At 45.3% G+C, this 19,738-nt stretch overlaps 1 protein-coding gene across 1 annotated transcript in view; it reads right to left on the bottom strand.

The window, feature by feature from the left end:
• Positions 1-19,738, bottom strand: part of zgc:158659 (uncharacterized protein LOC791141 homolog) — a 76,369-nt gene that overhangs the window by 54,723 nt on the left and 1,908 nt on the right. The window contains exons 2-4 of the mRNA XM_063186574.1: positions 18,802-18,913; positions 2,299-2,524; positions 1,692-1,854 (exon numbers count right to left, since the gene is read on the bottom strand). Of these exons, the coding sequence (XP_063042644.1) occupies positions 1,692-1,854; positions 2,299-2,487 (352 nt within the window). The 5' untranslated portion in view covers positions 2,488-2,524; positions 18,802-18,913. The remainder of the gene's footprint in view (positions 1-1,691; positions 1,855-2,298; positions 2,525-18,801; positions 18,914-19,738) is intronic.

Genomic DNA, 19,738 nt, shown 5'->3' with positions numbered 1-19,738 from the left:
GATTAAAATTAAAAGACAAAATAAAAATCGTATTGCATTACAATGGCAAAGCCTGATGACTGAGCAGAAATCTTATCCGGCCCCTAGTATAATTTCAATGTTATTGAGGTTCACATGAAATATGACATGGTTTGTAAATCAATCTTGGAATTTACATCAATCTTGGTCTTTTTATCCGTTAGTTTTCACGATAGGAGAGTGGAGGAGAGACAGGAACTTAGCTGGAAGAGAGAGAAAGGGAAGGATCGGCAAATGACCCCGGCCGTTATTGAACCAGGATCGCCAGCGTAGCAGTCCAGTGCCCAGTCGCCAGAGCCACGGCTGGGCTGCGCCCATTGACTGTAGTCGGTATTGTCATTGGCCAACTCATAGCCTCCAATGACTATAGTCGCTATTGTCATTGGCCAAATCATAGCCTCCATTGACTATACTGTAGTCGGTATTGTCAGTGGCCAAATCATAGCCTCCATTGACTGTAGTCGCTATTGTCATTGGTCAACTCATAGCCTCCATTGACTGTAGTCGTTATTGTCATTGGTCAACTCATAGCCTCCATTGACTGTAGTCGCTATTGTCATTGGTCAACTCATAGCCTCCATTGACTGTAGTCGTTATTGTCATTGGCCAACTCATAGCCTCCATTGACTGTAGTCGCTATTGTCATTGGCCAACTCATAGCCTCCATTGACTGTAGTCGGTATTGTCATTGGCCAAATCATAGCCTCCATTGACTGTAGTCGCTATTGTCATTGGCCAACTCATAGCCTCCATTGACTGTAGTCGCTATTGTCATTGGCCAACTCATAGCCTCCATTGACTGTAGTCGCTATTGTCATAAGCCAACTCATAGCCTCCATTGACTGTAGTCGCTATTGTCATTGGCCAACTCATAGCCTCCATTGACTGTAGTCGCTATTGTCATTGGCCAACTCATAGCCTCCATTGACTGTAGTCGCTATTGTCATTGGTCAACTCATAGCCTCCATTGACTGTAGTCGCTATTGTCATTGGCCAACTCATAGCCTCCATTGACTGTAGTCGCTATTGTCATTGGCCAACTCATAGCCTCCATTGACTGTAGTCGCTATTGTCATTGGCCAACTCATAGCCTCCATTGACTGTAGTCGCTATTGTCATTGGCCATCTCATAGCCTCCATTGACTGTAGTCGCTATTGTCAGTGGCCAAATCATAGCCTCCATTGACTGTAGTCGCTATTGTCATTGGCCAACTCATAGCCTCCATTGACTGTAGTCGCTATTGTCATTGGCCAACTCATAGCCTCCATTGACTGTAATCGCTATTGTCATTGGTCAGCTCATAGCCTCAATTGACTATACCTAGTCGCTATTGTCATTGGTCAACACATAGCCTCCATTGACTGTAGTGGCTATTGTCATTGGTCAACACATAGCCTCCTTTGACTGTAGTGGCTATTGTCATTGGTCAACTCATAGCCTCCATTGACTGTAGTGGCTATTGTCATTGGTCAACACATAGCCTCCATTGACTGTAGTGGCTATTGTCATTTGTCAACTCATAGCCTCCATTGACTGTAGTGGCTATTGTCATTGGTCAACACATAGCCTCCATTGACTGTAGTGGCTATTGTCATTTGTCAACTCATAGCCTCCATTCACTGTAGTGGCTATTGTCATTGGTCAACACATAGACTCTGTACAGTACACGTACCGATCTCCCTGTTCAGGATCTTCTCCTCTCGGTTGCCTATGGGCTCGATGACCTTGAGGAGGGGCTGGAACAGGCGAAGGTCGCACAGCCGACGCGTCTCGTCGTAGAACTCCTCCCTCTCCGCCTCCTGCGTCACGCCCACGAAGATGTAGCACGACTCCTCCTGAATAGCCAATGGGAAGACACTGTGTTACTGTGTGTGTGTTTGTGTGTGTGTGTGTGTGTGTGTGTGTGCGTGTGCTTATGTGTGTGCGTATATTCGGTGTGTGTGTGTGTGTATGTTTGTGCGTGTGCGTATATTCGGTGTGTGTGTGTGTGTGTGTGTGTGCGTGTGTGTGTGTGTGTGTGTGTGTGTGTGTGTGTGTGTGTGTGTGTGTGTGTGTATATTCGTGTGTGTGTGTACTCTGCATGTATGTCTATGTGTGTACTCTGTATGTGTGACTATGTGTGTGCGTGTGCGTGTGTGTGTGTGTGTGCGCGCCCGTGTGTGTGTGTGTGTGTGTGTGTGTGTGTGTGTGTGTGTGTGTGTGTGTGTGTGTGCGTGTGCGTGTGCGCGTGTCTGTGTGTGTACTAACTCTGTTTGTATGTCCATGTTGCTAGTGCTTACCTGCAGCAGGTGGTAGAGCGGGTACTTGCGGGCCTCGGCGAAGAGCTGCTGCTTGATGGTGAGCAGGGGCGCCTCGCGCAGGCACTCCAGGCTGACCAGCATGCCGTTGGGCAGGCAGCAGTCCACCAGGATGCGGGGGGGCATCAGGTGGAGCCCCCATAGCTCGCCTGAGGATGGACGCGGCGCCATCACTCACGCCACACCACACCTCACCTCACCACACCACCTGGTCACAAGAGGAGAAACAGGAGAATATGATTAGAATAAAAGGCATTCTATTCTATTCTATTCCATTCTATTCTGCATGTTCTATTTTATTCTAGAATTAAGAAATATACTGTAGTTGGGCAGTGGAGCTCCCACAGCTCGCCCGAGGAGGGACACGGTGCCATCACTCACGCCACACCACACCACTCCACACAACACCTGGGGCACCACAGGAGAGACAGGAGAATATAATTAGAGAGATAGACGGGGTGAGAGACTGACAGATAGTGTGTTTAGAATAAGATGCATTCTTTTATATTACAGTCTGTTCTATTCTATTCTTTTCGATTCTATTCTACTTTGTTACGTTAGATTGTATTCTATTCTGTTATGTTCTATTATTCTCTTCTGGAAATATTGTTGGCCAGTGGAGCCCCCATAACTTGCCCGCCTGGGCCATCACTCACACCAAACCACAGCTGGACACCAGAGAAGAGATAGGAGTGTTTAGAGAGTTTAGCGTATCAGTCTAGCGAGATAGACAGATAAACAGAAAAAGACATCTGCCCCACTCAAAATCAATGCCCCACACACCACACCTCACCGCTTCCTGAGAGGACCGGACTGGAGGAGAGAGAAGGGTATGTTTACGGAGATATACGGATGGATAGACAGACAGACAGGCAACAGACAGACAGGGCAGTGGAGCCATCCCTCACACATACACGCAAACACAGACACACACACCTAACCTCAAACCCGCGTTGGAGACAAGAGGAGAGACGGGTGAATATGACTAGAGAGACAGACAGAGAGACAGACAGGCATTGAGCCACCACTCACTCACACACTTCACCTCACCTCACCTCCTGGCAGACCAGAGGAGATACAACAAGTGTACATAGCTTGGATAGACAGACAGGCCAAGAGACTGAAGAGAGAGAGAGACAGACAGAGAGACAGACAGGGATGCAGAGCCCTCAACACCACACCTCATCGTCGGGGAGACCAGAGGAGAGACAGGTGAGTATGAGAAGGGGCAATATAATTAGAGGCAGGTGGCTGACCACTAGGATGAACCTCACCTCACCCCAACTTACAGTACCACCTTGGAGACCAGTGAGGTTAGAGTGTGTTTACAAAGGTAGGCGCATGGATCTACAGAGAGGCAACAGACAGACAGACAGACAGACAGGCAGACAGGTAGCAGACACGAGCAGAGAGACAGACAGGGGCACAGAGCCATCACTCACATACTGTACACACACCTCACCTAACCTCACCCCACCTGGGAGAGACACTTACTGACTGTAAATACATATATATTGGCTTTTTGTGTCTTTGTTAGAGATGCACCGAAATGAAAATTCTGGGCCGAAACCGAAACCGAAAATTTAGGATGCACTTGGCCGAAAACCGAAACAGAAACAGAAAAATTACAATTCAGTTAAAAGTCATCAAAAGTTAGATTTTTCACTATTTTTAAATATTGCTTAAATCTATGGCTTACAATAAATGTTTAGACATGTTTTTGAAAGAAAGTAAATGTGTATTTGAAGTCTTCAAATGTCCATTTTCAATTCATTTTCTATTCGGGCATTCATTTGGCTCTCGGCCGAAAACCGAAACTGTATTTTTTTGCGTTTTCTGCGGCCGAATATTTTCCTGCTGCCGAATTTCCGTTGCACCTCTAGTCTTTGTTGCTGATAAGACTGTCGAGAGTATGCCAGGAAGAGAGTGGGAGAGAGAGAGATGGGGCAGGGTTGGGACATGACCCAGGGAAGACTCGAACCTCGGTCCCCATGGGCATGCAAGCCCATATGCAAGCCACACATGTCCGTCTCTGTCGGTCTCTCGCCCTGTCAATCTGTCCTTCCCTAAGACAGACAGACAGGGTGAGAGGGAGACAGATAGAGAGTAAAATGTGTGTGAAAACAGAGACAGGCGATTCACAAACACCACACCTCACACCGCCACCACCTGGGTGAGGGGACATACTGTAAAACAAACAACACATGCACTACAGAAAGATGAGGGACAGACAAACTGATAGACAAGCAGGTGGACAGCCAGACAGACAAGCAGACAGACAAGCAGACAGTTTAGACAAACAGGCAGCCAGGTTGACAGACAGACAGACAGGCAGGCAGACAGACAGACAGACAGACAGACAGACAGACAGACAAACAGACAGACAAGCAGACAGATAGACAAGCAGAAAGACAGACAAGCAGGTGGTCAGGCTGACACACAGACAGACAGACAAACAGACAAGCAAACCGTTTAGACAAACAGGTAGCCAGGTAGACAGACACACAGACAAACAGACAGACAAGCAGACAGACAGACAAGTAGGTGGTCAGGCTGAAACAGACAGACAAGCAGGTGGACGGGTTGACAGACAGACAGACAGACAGACAAACAGACAGACAGGCAGGCAGGCAGACAGACAGACAGACAAGCAGACAGTTTAGACAATCAGGTGGACACGCTGACACACAGATAGAGGCAGACCGATGTGGCCCCATCACTATTCAATGCCCACACACACTTCACCGCTACCTGCAACACATACCCGCTACTGACCCCCACACACCTCACCTCACCTCACCTCACAACACATGAGACACATCATTCAACAACAGGATAGGAGTGTCCTTACAGCGGGAAACAAACTGATAGACGGACAGGTTGGCTGACAGGCACAGAGAGCCCAGACACGAGAGACAGACACAAAGCTAAAGGGAAAAAAAGAGAACGAAAGAAAAGACAGGGATCATGGGATATGGAGATACGTATTTTGACGTGTGAAAGAAAAAGAGAGCACTGCAGAATTCCAGAGTAAGAAGAACTACACAGCGAACAAAAACAAACAAAACTAGAAACTCTCAGAGAGCGCAGACCTCCGCCAAGGAAGCTGCTTGATAGAACATTTGACTATGTTACACCCCAAGTCTTTCTGCCTATTTTGTGGAGTCCCCACAATTCAATTTCTGGTCACTAGGGGCGTCTAGATATATAGGTCAGCAATGGTGAAGAATCTTTAAAAAGATCCTGGTTCCGGTTCGTGCTCCGGATCACCACCAAAATGTAATCACTTGTTCCTTGGGTCATAACAACTCCACAAAGTTTCAACCAAATCAGTTAGCAAGTTTTTGAGTTATCCTGCTGACAGACAGACAGACAGACAGACAAAAAGACAGACAGACAGACAGACAAACAGACAAACCAACGCGACCGAAAACATTACCTCCTTGGCAGAGGTAAAAAGAACAAAGGCAAGGGATGAAGGCATGGCTGGACAAAACAGAGAGAGAAGCAACTTTTACTGCCTGCAGACTTTCAGCAGCTTCATCAATTACAGTGCAGGTTCAAAACAGGTGCTCTCTTCATGTTGCATTTGGACCCTCGTAACAGGGCTGCTGCTAAGGTTTTGGAGGCCCTGAACATAACTCGTCAGAATGCCCCCATCATAATTAAATAATAATACGCCAATCTCAATTTAGAAGGTCCCAATTTTGGGGCACAATGTAGGATGACGTCGTTTGCGCGGTGCCCGTGACATGCCTGTCTCAAAATCTACACAGTCACGAAAAAATAATGTTTAAATAAACTCGCTGTGAGAATGTTTTTATTCACGGAATACATACCAGCAGTTGATACAAATCTGAATACGGTATGTAAAGCGATTTTTCGTATGAGAAGTGTTTCCCATGACACTCGACCAGGTCGCTCTTGCCAAAAGTTGCATTTGGGGTTTTCTGACAGCGGACCGTGGAAATGGCCGCACGAGTCATCGTTCACTTACTAATGACTCAAATAAGCATTGGCTGACTTGGGACAGCGATTAATTAAACTTTTAATCCTACCTAGAGCCCCTTTAAAAGAAGAGAGAACTCTTCTCAATTTCATCAGGCTGTTCACCATCAGGCGTAATACTGCCCTCCACTGGTCTAATCCAGAACTATGTAGCTATATTATAGTGCGATTACAATGAGTTATTTTTTTTAATCGCGTTCATTTTTGTGTGATTAATTAATCGAAATTAACACGTTACTGTCCCAGCCCTAATTTAAACATAAGTAAGAGTCAGTACAACACCAGCACACCATATTACATAGCTATTACACCATTTATTCCATTGTACCTAATGAGGTAGATGGACTTCATTACTGAAAAAAAAACTATTTGGAGCAGATTTTTTTTTAAACATCTACTTCTAGTGTTGACATCTCTGGCTACACTACACACCCTGGCAGCTCTTGCTCTAGCTCTCTGGGCAGGTTGGCAACAGCAACAGCATTAGCTCGTCACTGTTAGATGTCTCAGACAGCGCGTGACGGAGAGGTTAAGGACAAGACAAGGCAGCCAGTAAACAAACCCAGAGGAACCTTTGCTCTCCCCCCCCGTCCCCGTCCCCGTGTGTGTGTGTGTGTGTGTGTGTGTGTGTGTGTGTGTGTGTGTGTGTGTGTGTGTGTGTGTGTGTGTGTGTGTGTGTGTGTGAGAGAGAGACAGAGACAGAGACAGAGACAGAGACAGAGAGAAATAAATAAATAATGAAATAAAAAAATAAAGACAGAAAGAAAGAAAGAAAGAAAGAAAGAAAGAAAGAAAGAAAGAAAGAAAGAAAGAAAGAAAGAAAGAAAGAAAAGGAGAAACCGGCCCTTTGTGTTACAGTGTTTTTCAGCCATATGTGGTTATTTCAGCTATCAAGGGAGGAGTAGCCTTATGAAATATTTTCAACAAGCGGTGGTAGCCTACTTCACACTGTCTGAACAATAAGATGACGAAAAAAATACCACAGTGTGACATGTACGAGTAGAGAGATTCCATTGGACCACCTTCACTAGATGAAAGATAATTCACAAACAAATCGGTAGTTGCTGTTTACCGTTGTTATTGTCATTAGGACAGCCAAGATCTATCATAGTGAACCTGCTGTGTGTGTCCTTTAGGCAAGCTATCACAATATCTGAGAGAGAGATAGAGAGAGAGAGAGAGAGAGAGAGAGAGAGAGAGAGAGAGAGAGAGAGAGAGAGAGAGAGAGAGAGAGAGAGAGAGATCAGCAAGGGTTAAGGATGTGTGGGTAGACTGGGGTGGGGTCTTGCAGTGTTTTCAGATTTCTTAATCAACTACAGAATGCACCCCATTGGGTGTACGTTTGATTTTCTCTCGATAGGTCTTGTGATATGTGATTTACAAGAAGAGACCAGGCAATCTCTGTCACATCACACACACACACACACACACACACACACACACACACACACACACACACACACACACACACACACACACACACACCATGTGTGAGACTCGATGGAACATTGTCGGCGGCGCGCTCGGTTTGTTTTCAGGTTGTAGTCGTGTCTTTATTGCCTTTGCAATATCAAATAGCCTATGTTTATATGAGGTATAAAAAAAGGCTGCGTATCAAACACTATTCGGTGGCGCCGAACAAAAGCAATCCTACGCAACACGCCGGCAAGCGGCAGAAACCGGCCCGGACAGCCAACAAAGGGCTAAGAACTGAGCCGATGGAGGGAAAAGGATGAAAAGTAGGGCAAGGGATCCACCGCAGACGCACAAAGAGCACACTCTCGCTGTCAGTCAAAGCAGGGAAACACCGTCAATGTCCCCTCCCTCTCTCTCCTCCTCCTCCTCTTCCATCCCCTCCCTTACCCTTCGCCGATTCAATTCTTCCCCCACGCATTGTCCGTCTCAATTAAGATTAAGGTTCCCGTGAGACTCGACCGAGGTGTCACACGCTGCCACATAGCAACTGATAACCAGAGAACGGTCTCGTGTTTTTTGTCGGCCACGGTTGAATTCCGGCAACTACTGGACCAATGATGGAACATGGCTTCGAACAATAGCCGGCCGGCTTGCTACAGTAATTCGTGCGCAACGGCTTGCTACACACACGCGCACACTCACCAACATAATCAGGTTTTCGCATGATTGATAGTCTCTTCACGCTGTAAATAAAATAATTACAACAGGGATGGCAGACAGCTCATTGAAGGCTCGAAGCGCGATGCCATGGGCTGTTTTTGGGCCATGGCACACGCGCACGCATCTCCCCGCGGGCGAGAAGCAGATGACACTTTTAAGTGCGCGCGGCGCTTTTTATTTCTTCTGACAGACAAATCAGCCGAAACAAAGCTGGAATAGCAAAGCGAACAGATTCTAGAGATCCAAACTTAACACCGGTCCTCCTTTTCCGTGTTCATGCCATGCCATGTTCATATTCATGCCTTTACCCATTTTACCGTTTGACAGTCTAAATCTGTCGACATCATCGCTCGAAATTGCTGAGCAAATGAAAAAAAAGACAAACCACATTTCACACACGTAGGCTACTACCACACACACACAGTTAGTCAAGCAAGTGGTCTGTTATCAGCAGCAGCAGACCATTGCGCCTTCGAATGAGAGGTTAAATTAATTCCCACACATGTGTTATTGGTGTAATGTAATCATATGGTGGGTGGGTGTGCGGGCATGACAGTCTCTGGACAAAAATAGCAGTACAGCGGCGCTGAAAGAGCCGAGCACTCACACCAGACTGGCCAGACTGACCAACCCACTTGCCCCGTCTCCCCCTTTTAGTTGCCTATCAAAGGGGTTCAGCGTTACATTTCTTATCTTGCCACACACATTCTTTCAACGCGTAAAATATAAATCGATGATTCCACCTCTGTTATAGGCCTACAGACTACATGCCACTAAAAAAGAACAAGCAGACAGACAGTTTATCGTTACAAAACCAAACGCCTTGCCAAAACAAAACAAATGTAGACTACCTCATCTGAGCCTGACAAATACAATGGGTAAAGCATTCGTCATCAGAGCATCTCAGTGCGCATGCATTGCACTGTCAAACTAACACCTGCCGGTGTCAACGAGGTGATGCCTTGATATGTTTATGTTTGTTGCCCGGCCCACTTTCTCTACATCTGTCCTCTACCGCAGGCGACATCTGCAAAGGGTCCGAGTCGCCAACACCGACACCGCCCCGTCGACTCCCCCACAACACTCGCCTCATGCCAGTGGTGCCCGTGAAGTTTTATTTCTGTTTAATTTACTCACTGCTGACCGGCGCTTCCGCCAGCCTGGCCGGGTTCCCTTCCCCGGTGTCTGTCGTGTTCCCCCGTGCCTTCACACCAGCGCGGGGGGTGTTCACGGTCATAGCATCGTTCCTCGCTCTTTTTTCCCTTTCTCTTTTTTGTTAACCCCCTGTCAGGCCTGGCCTGTCCGCCTGGATTGAAACAAGATGCGCGGTCGCGTCGGTGATGTCCGGATTGTGCGCCGGCCGGTTTCGGGCTTTCTCGCCTTTCGGCTTAACGCTTTTCTCCCCAGTGAGCGTGAAGCGGCAGGAGATGGCCTCGCGTGGCTTTTCAGCGCGAGAACAATGCGTTCTGCCAGGGAGGGAGAGTGAGAGCCTCCGAGATAGAAGGAGGGAGGGAGGGATGGCGGAGGGGGCATAATCACATAATTCATGCTTTAAAGGGGACGCGCGAGAGCCTGTTCGACTGCCGTTGACAGGAGCGCGTTTCTTCTGCGTGCAGACGGCTTTAAGACCGGCTGCTCTCGCCTCAGCTGTTCCCCAGTCGAATGACGAGGCTCGCCAATGGTCTAGTGACTCAAAGAAAAACATTTTTTTTGTAATGAGACAGACATCCGTACAATCATCTGGTCATTACGAATGTGAAAAGTAAGAAGTCCTGTTTTCTTTACCAATAACCTAAATAAAATAAGGGAAAATGTTGCTTTAATATAGGCCTACTATATATATATAGTAGCCTACATGTGTTTTATTCTTGACAATGGCATAATCACATGATTGATCATTGCCTAAAATAATCACATATGGCTGAAATAAGTTCAGAAGACAACAGATATTCTGCGCATTAAGCACACAGTTATCAATTAAATTGTTATATCAGATTCAAGTTGGCAGGACTAAGTCAACACTGTGTGTGTGTGTGTGTGTGTGTGTGTGTGTGTGTGTGTGTGTGTGTGTGTGTGTGTGTGTGTGTGTGTGTGTGTGTGTGTGTGTGAATTTGTCTTTGTCTTCTCTATAGATAACCTATAGCCTATCCCTCCCCCACATCCCAACTGATGAACTAGGAGTCTAAATTTTAATCCTGTTTTTGTGTTCCTAGAGAGAGAGAGAGAGAGAGAGAGAGAGAGAGAGAGAGAGAGAGAGAGAGAGAGAGAGAGAGAGAGAGAGAGAGAGAGGCGTAAGCCATGCATCGTCACCAAGAGCCAGTTGCTGGCCGGCTCAGTAACTGGCGTTGTTGTTATTGTTGTTGTGACAGCCAGCCTGTGGTGGTTGCTAGGCAGATGTGTCCTTGGTGACCCAGCCCCTTACTGTATGTGTATGTATAAGTAGTGTGTGTGTGTGTGTGTGTGTGTGTGTGTGTGTGTGTGTGTGTGTGTGTGTGTGTGTGTGTGTGTGTGTGTGTGTGTGTGTGTGTGTGTGTGTGTGTGTAATCAGGCAAGAGGTACATTAGAGACCCCCCCCCCCTTACATATTTCCAACAGAGCCCACCCCCTACACACCACCCCTATTATGTTTGGAGATTATAGGACTAGTGAGCAGTCTGTCCCCACCCCACCCCCAACTCTTATTTACAGTCTGTCTCTATCTCTTTCACAAAGGCACGCACTATGGATGAGGATGAGATGACATGAACTTCCAAAGCTTCAAACAACCTCCCCTCCTCCTCTCCTCTGCCTTCCCCTCCTCCTCTCCACTCCTTCACATGTCTCTTCTGTCTCCCATCCTCCCCCTCTCCCCTCCATCTCTCCTCTCTTATTCACATCATGCCTCTTCTGTCTCCCCTCTTTTCTTTTCTCCTCTCCTCTCCCCCCCCCCTTCACATGTCTCTTCTGTCTCCCCTCCTCTCCTCTTCCCCCCATCTCTTCTCTCCTCCTCCACATCATGCCTCTTCTGTCTCCCCTCCTGTATTTCCTGTCCACTGATTCTGACTCTCTGAGTGGTGCAGCTCCAGGGCTGGCCGGGGGGGGGGGGGTGGGGGGGGTTATTGGGGTGTAGTAGGGGGTGTTTCTGAACGGGGGCTAGTAGTAGTAGGGGGGTGTTTCTGAACGGGGGCTCTACAGCCCCCCCAGGGGGCCGTTGGGGAGCCTTCAGGCGGGCGTTGAGAAGGACACAGCTGTATTTTTTTTCTACTAAGGGGGGCGTTGGCAGGCTTATGGTGAGGTGAAGGGGGCAATGAGAGGCTTATGATGAGGCCAAAGGGGGCATTGGTTTTAAAAAGGTTGGGAAGCACTGTAGTAGAGCAGGGTTTCCCAAACTAGGGTGTGTGCACCCCTGGGGGTGCGCGGCCTGCCACAAGGGGGTGCACGAGCTGAATAAAGCAATGGCTGAGGTGTCTGTTTTTATACAGAGTTAATGAACATTACGTAGTTTTTAAATTGTTTGGTGAATTGTATGCAGGAAGGATCCATCTGAAGACTAATTTATAACTCCTAGACTTGTCATGCAACAAGTTCCATTGTAATGATGGCGGAAAAAACGCCCTATTGGAAATGAGAATTGCCCAAAATTTGCGACTGTGCAACATTTCGCTTAGGGGAATCACATTGAAATGTTAAAGGGGGTGCGCAGGGGGAAAAGTTTGGGAACCGCTGAGTAGAGGGTCAAGGGGTAGAGTGGCTAAGGGGGGATGGGTAAAGAAGTCAGGGGGTCGAGGCACGGCTATAGATGGCTATTACGTGGCTCGTCTTTATTCTGTAGAATGCACCACGCATCTGAATGGGGCTCTCCAACGCTCGCACGTCTGTTATATCTGAAGACGTTGACTGATTTTGACACCTGGAAAACTGCTGAACTGTCAAAATGTGCAATCTCTAGGCAATAAGACAATTATGATGAAACACGGGAAGAGGATATATATTTAAAATTGTAGGAATTACGTCATTTGCCTGTCACAAAATCTACACTGAGACTGTTTTACATCCTGGAATGCCAGCAGTTGATACAAATCTGAATACGGTATGTAAAGCGATGTTTCAAGTGAAAAGTGTTTCTCACGACACTCGTTCGGTCCGATGGTGTCAAAGTTGCATGAGGGGTTTTCTGACAGCGGACCGTGGAAGTGATCACGAGAGGCATCGTTCACTTACTAAAGACTGGCATAAGCGTCGGCTGACTCGGGACCGTGATTAATTCAACTTTTAATCCTACCTGGAGCCCCTTTAACTACAGAAAAATTAAATCATCTAAATAATCTAAATACCTTCTGCATTTCAGGCGAAGATTTTACGGGTTTTTAAGTTAGAGGCTTCCAAAAGAGAACGGCTATAGATAGGTAGGAGTGTGTAGATGTAAGTAACAAATGCCACATAGTATAAGAGTTCGGTGGGATGCACAAAGTTTACCTTTCTCGAGGTAACCAGTGTTATTTCAACACCTAACAGAGTACTCTGGAAGATGATAAATCCACTCTAAGTGTTGAATTAACAATGCATTTTTACTGTGTGGTCTGGACAGGCAAACCATCCTAAACATTTCAAATTCTCACGGGGATGGAAAGCCAATCAATTTTCAGCATTTCCAACAGCTCAATGGGGCGTGTGTAGCCCTAATGGGCAGTCATGGGTAAGCAGTTAGGGCGTCAGACTTGTAGCCCAAAGGTTGCCGGTTCGACTCCCGACCCACCAGGTTGGTGGGGGGAGTAATCAACCAGTGCTCTCCCCCATCCTCCTCCATGACTGAGGTACCCTGAGCATGGTACCGTCCCGCCGCACTGCTCCCTAGGGGCGCCATTGAGGGCTGTCCCCTTGCGCGTGTGAGGCATAAATGCAATTTCGTTGTGTGCAGTGTTCACTTGTGTGTGCTGTGGAGTGCTGTGTCACAATGACAATGGGAGTTGCAGTTTCCCAATGGGCTTTCACTCACTTCACTTAACGCACACTGTTCCACCAATAGAATGCTCTAATAGTCACTGAAAAAACTTCACCATCTACACTTCTATGGCAGTGCACAGGGCCTTAAGTTAATACATTACAAATGGTCATTGCCATTCTGGTCACAGCTTATTTATAACAGGGGTCGAGTCACCTGTTCAGTTAGCAGGTGAGTGAAGGAACGGGTGTTCTGATCGATTGTATCTTGAGCCAGTAGCATACAGTGGCATTTCATGCATGCAAGCCATTGAAAAAGCAGAGGTGCATTTCGCAAAGCTATAGTTGCTAACTAGGTTGGCTACTTTCTTGTTTTCAATGCCGTTTCCCATTGGCAACTACCCAAGTTGCTAACTGGCTGACAAGTACGCTTCCAAGAAACACACCTCAGGTTAGCCAAACCAAAAGTCTCAAAGAGACCTGCAGTCACGATAGCCAGTCAAGCGGGATAGGGCAGGGTTTCCCCCAGCACTTAACAGTTGAGAAGGCCACCTTAACAACACACACATTCCAACCTTACTAGGTCCCCTGAAAATATAAAGATTTGGTATTGTGAATGTAGATTTCCCCTTGCTGTTGACTATTTCTTTGAGTTGTATTGTCTATGGCAGGGGCGGGGAAATTATGTCTCGAGGGCCGTTTATGGCCCCTGAGGCCGCTTTATCAGCGCTGATGTAATTTTAATGCTATGCAGCTTCATTTTGTGGGGTTTCATTGTAATATTTTGTATGATACTGCAGCCTTTAAAATGGTGATGGTCACATGTCTCTGATACCGGCTAACCCCACACCACCTTGACTAACAAACATCTGAAGGAAATACTGAATACTGGGGCAGGAGTGTGTAGATGTAACTGATACCAAGTTGCAGAGACTGGTGGAGAGTTAGGTGGGATAGGAGGTATTTGAGGAGGTAGGGGAGGGCAGCCCTTCTGGGAGAAGAGAAGACCCACAACCACAGTGGACCACATGTGGCCCTCAAACACACACACACACACACACACACACACACACACACACACACACACACACACACACACACACACACACACACACACACACACACACACACACACACACACACACACACACACACACACACCTATAAAAAGAGCTCAGAGCTAATTACAGACACACTGTGTCATTTGATTGACCCTTAGATAGAAATACTGTTAAGAAACCCTTTCATTTCTAACTGACACCTCAATCCACTATTTACCGGACTTCTACAAAGGAATTCTACACAAGAAACATGTCAGTAGCCACAGTAGCCAGATATTGCAATGAATGTGATTACAAAAGTCTTACAAATGGAAAAAGCGCAATTAGACTGCATTCTCGCAGAAAAAAATTGGCAAAAAGTGGGCTTGCCTTTTGGCTGGAGGTTAGCGGTTTTAGGAAAATAGCATACATGCTTACCTATCATTATAAATGAAAGTGGAATCACAGTGATATGTGATGTAACATACAAGAAAAGTTACAAAGTCGCAGAAAACGTCAATAACAGAAAATGACAAGAGGTCCAGACAAGGAAAATATGTTTTAACATCTATTATCTGGGCAGGTCGTTTATATGGTTTGAATGGTGTGTCTATCTCGAAAGACCTAGGAGGCTATGCGTTTTAAAATGTCCAATCTTATGGCTAAAAGCAAGCAAGCAAGATATAAACAGGACAGCACAGTAAGTGTGACTTGCCTCGGCAGGCCCACTTAACAAAGGCATTGTGGTCCATATGACAAATTTTGACAGGCCAAAAAAAAAAAACCAAAAACCAAAACTAAGCTGGGTCATGTAGTTGTCATTTCCCGTCTTTTCAGAGAATGTTGTAACAATCCAATCTGATCAGTAGTTTCTTATTGTATTGTTTTCATTTTTTAAACGACAGACAGAAAAACAAAAACCTCAATACAATACCCCTTCCTCTCTCGCGTGGGGTGGGGTTAGTAACAACTAGAGCAGTGATTCGCAACATGTGGACCTGGGACCACGGGTGGACCACGAAAGTATTGCAAATGAGCCTCGAAATCATTAAAAAATATCTAAAATAATATGTGTGTAGTGTGTGTGTGTGTGAAAATAAATTAAACTTCTCTCCTGAATTATGCTTAGTGTGTCTTTCAAAGCAGAAGAATAGCCTGAGTGTTGTCCCCTTGCTGTTGACTATTTCTTTGAGTTGTATTGTCTATGGCAGGGGTGGGGAAATTATGTCTCGAGGGCCGTTCATGGCCCCTGAGGCCGCTTTATCAGCCCCGATGTAATTTTAATGCTATGCAGCTTCACATGAAATATGAAATATTTTGTACAGGAATCTTAGAAAATACATTTGCAATACAATTAACGTATATTCAGGGGAGCTAGAGAAGGTGGGGTCTGTTTTAAAGGTGGCTGCCTTCAATATTGGCCTAAAATGCTGGGGGAAATCCTGGTTTGAGTTCATAGTACGGCCCTCGGAGGACTTTTATGGCCCTTGGAGGAATTTGAAGTAGCCCCTCGAAGGAAAAAGGTTCCCCACCCCTGGTCTATTGGATCAGAGGTAGGCCATGGTTATTTGTGAGATTTTTCAAGTGGTCCCCAAGTTGAAGAGGGTTGGGAGCCCCTGAACAGAGTCTGTATACCAAGCAGATGTGCAGTTGCCTACAATGTATCACTTATACGTATAGTCAGTGCAGTGTTGCCAGATTAGAAAATGTTGAACTGTCATATCAAAATCTCAAAATTACCGTTCATGGGGGCTTTTGGGAGGAAATTATTGTACACGAACCCATTGAGACTATACCTGTATTATATAGTATACTGTCAATGACACGAAACAAAATGTTTTTTTCAAGGCAACTAAATGGACTGAATGAAAACTCTGAAATGATGGTACATCATGTGTCTTTGATCGTACAGGGGGACAAAAGTATGGTACAAATAGGATAATTTTCAAAATTAAAAGTCAGCCTTTGTCCTGAACCTTTTCCTGTGATGCGCATGATTTTCACCTTCAAACAAATGCGATAATTATCGTACATCTGACAACACTGAGCCAGCGTCACCTGAATGAATGAGAACCTGCACAAATCCCTTCAGGACCGCTACGCCCGAGACCAAGACAAGACCGAGACCGAGACCAAGCAAAGTGGAGACCGACACAAAACCAAGACCACATAAAAATAGTCTTAAGACTGGTACAGCTTTCCAGTCTGTATATCAGGGTTGTCAAACTAATTTCGGTCCAGGGGCCAGCGCCACACACAGCCAATTTGACCTTACGTGGGCCAGACCAGTAACGTAATCACAAAAAAATCACAAATTTCTGTACTGTATATCATATCGGGATCATATTGCAGTCAATCATCTCGAGGTGAATGACAGTGGGCATTTCACGAGCATGGACTGTAAATGATGAGCAAAAAAGTGCTCTGAAGTATTGAAAACCTGCAGCAACTTTGTAATGGGCAGGAGACTTTCCTCTGTTTTGACATTCTTAGTTTTTTTTTCTCTACAAGTCTGGGGCCAGATCGAACTGTATACCAAGGAAAGGTGTATTTGTCTACAACTTATGACTTATATGATAGCCACCGTGATCGTGGATGAGAATCTGCACAGACAACGTAGCCTACTCTGCAATTTGCAACGTCTGTCTGCTCTACTCTTAATTGTATGCTTGTCTGAATTGTAGGTCCTTTAAAACCCTGCAATGCAGAGCCTCTGTTATATTGTCACAAAAATTAAATCACTGTACCATCTGTTACTTAAGCCTCTCTGTACCGTCATAGCAATGTTGTTATGATGTACTTCAGCTTTTTCAGTAAATGTTGAATGGGAACCAAGGAGTGACAATCCAATACTCACAGCTGTTCTGAATTATCATGTCATATCGAACCAAGAACCAGCACTTCAGAAGAGCATCTCTGATGGTCATAGGGGGGAAAACCAGGGTTCAGAAAGTTAAAAACCCTGCCACATTTTGCTCCAGCCAATTCAATGAATGAGCTGATCCTAATTACAACACCCATTAAGCCAGATTGATGAGCTGGAACAGGCAGAGAGAAAACCTAAAGCAGGACTTTTACACTGCAAGTCCAGTTTTTCCACCTCTTCCCCCCTTTCATTAGCCTGATAAACCAGCCTAAATGTGAGACCGGAGTAATTTAGTCTGGCCCCGATGAACGATACCTCCGAAGATTGTTGATGAGAATGACCTGTTGTTTTTTCAAACCGTGCCGGGGCTCTGACCAATCGGCGATCTTTGCCGTTGATGTGCTTTCCCAACGGTGTTGCGAGATTCGTCGTCACTCCCTCAAAACCCCGCCCGCTTTGATTCAAAACAAATCTCTGCGTTGTGATTGGGTTTGCCAGACTCAGGGCAGTGTTCAAAACGTTCTCAGATCCGAGGCCAGACCCACTCGCAGCTGAAATAATTTCGGCGTCCAGCGGGTGGCGCTGGTTTACCAGGCTACCCTTTCATATACATGCAAACGTAAAAGCTATTGTCCAATAGCAATGTTTGTCTGAATTTTAGGTCCTTTAAAGGTGCAGTACGTGCTGTATGTGGGATGGTGACCACAGTATGTATTGCAACTATGCTGCTCATTGCAACTGTGCTACCCATTGCCAAATTTGATCTTTTCATGAATATTTACTAATCAATAAACTAATATTTACTAGTATGACCAAAGTACCGCAAGGTTTTTTAAGTAAAATTTTCAAAAAGGAGAAGACCCACCTTTTCATGTATGATAAGTGCAATTTTCCCAGTCATAATATAATGAATAACTTACTTAGAATTTGATGGTGGTGGTAAGTATTCATTAAAAAGGTAGTATTTGTGAATGGGCAGTATGAATTCTGGAAATAAACCACTAAAAAATATTACATACTGCACCTTTAAAGGTGCACTGTGTAAGATGTCCTTTCCCTTCCTGAAACCTGGCAGAGAGGAGGAGTGATTATCTAATACCTGCACTGAATCGAACTAAGAACCAGCAATTTAGAAGAATTCCTGAATATGGTACATGAATACCATATTCTATACAGTACATGCAAATTTAAAAAGAAAAAACAGTATATGCCAAAAAGAATACCTGAAATTGAAGGAAAACACAAGTTTGTGAACATGTGAATTGTGTGCATTCATTTCTTTTCTGCTAAGGTGACTTTGGATGAGTGTGGGAGACTGGGCGGTAAAGCAAGTGTGATGTTAACAACTACTTATACTGGCCCGTGGCTCTAACACTAGGGCACTGGGCTGCTTCGCTTGCAACCCGGTTTCGATTCTGGCCCGGATCATTTGCAAATCCCCGTCCCCGTCGCACTGTACTATCACAAATAAAGTAAATGACCAAAAAAAAATCTTTAAAAAAAAAACCTACTTACACTTATCAATGTGTGTTGGAACTCAAGCAAAGTCCACCATGTCTACTCTTCTCTCTCTTGGTGAAATGGTGAAGCTCAGCTGTGGTCTGTCAGGATGCCCCGCCACACACATCTGAGTGAGAGGTAAAGCAACACCAAACTCAGGAGAATTCCTGCCAATGTCGACATGGAGTTCTATTGCTAACACTACCTTTGACTTGCCAGTACCTGATGGTGCGGCATTTTTTTGTTTGTTTGTTTAGCCTGTTCCTGGCCATTCTGATGGAGGCATGGGTTTTTGTTTACATAAAACAGTGCTGGTAACACTTGGTGTCATGTACCCAGCATATGAATGGCATGACACATTTCAAGTGTACCAAGGGGGGCATACTAAAAAGCTGGTTCAGTAGTACACCAGGTCATCTAATAGCATAGATAGTAGTCCTGATTTTCTTAAATAAATAATACCTGCAGGTGTAACTTTTAGCAGGTTTACCACTTCCTGTAGCTTAACTAAGCATGGTTTATCACTCTACCATGTAAAAAGTGAAGGCCTGCAAAATGTTTGGATTTTCTGTCTAAACTTGGTCTTCATTTTGCCTGCACATCTATTTTTACAGTAATCTTCATACTTCAGTACAAGACATTTCCAGATACTTAAAGACTTTAACTCAAGTAACATTTCAGTCAGTGACTTGGACTGTCATATTTTGACAGAAAAGTCATATTTTGGAGGGGTACCTATACTTTCACTTGAGTGTGAAATTTCATTACTTTACAAAACACTGGTCATAACACCCAAGCAACATTAACTTGACATTCCAAAAAACAAATGACATTATGACAACAGTCATACACATCAATAATGTGTCATTAATATTCCTGACGTGTCAATCTTATGACGTTTGCAGGACTCCCTCATATAGAATACCCAGACCCACAGTGCTTAACACATTTG

This window comes from Engraulis encrasicolus, chromosome 21 (genome assembly GCF_034702125.1).
Source record: "Engraulis encrasicolus isolate BLACKSEA-1 chromosome 21, IST_EnEncr_1.0, whole genome shotgun sequence".
Lineage (NCBI taxonomy): Eukaryota > Metazoa > Chordata > Actinopteri > Clupeiformes > Engraulidae > Engraulis > Engraulis encrasicolus.
This window is presented reverse-complemented; position numbering and strand designations above follow the sequence as displayed.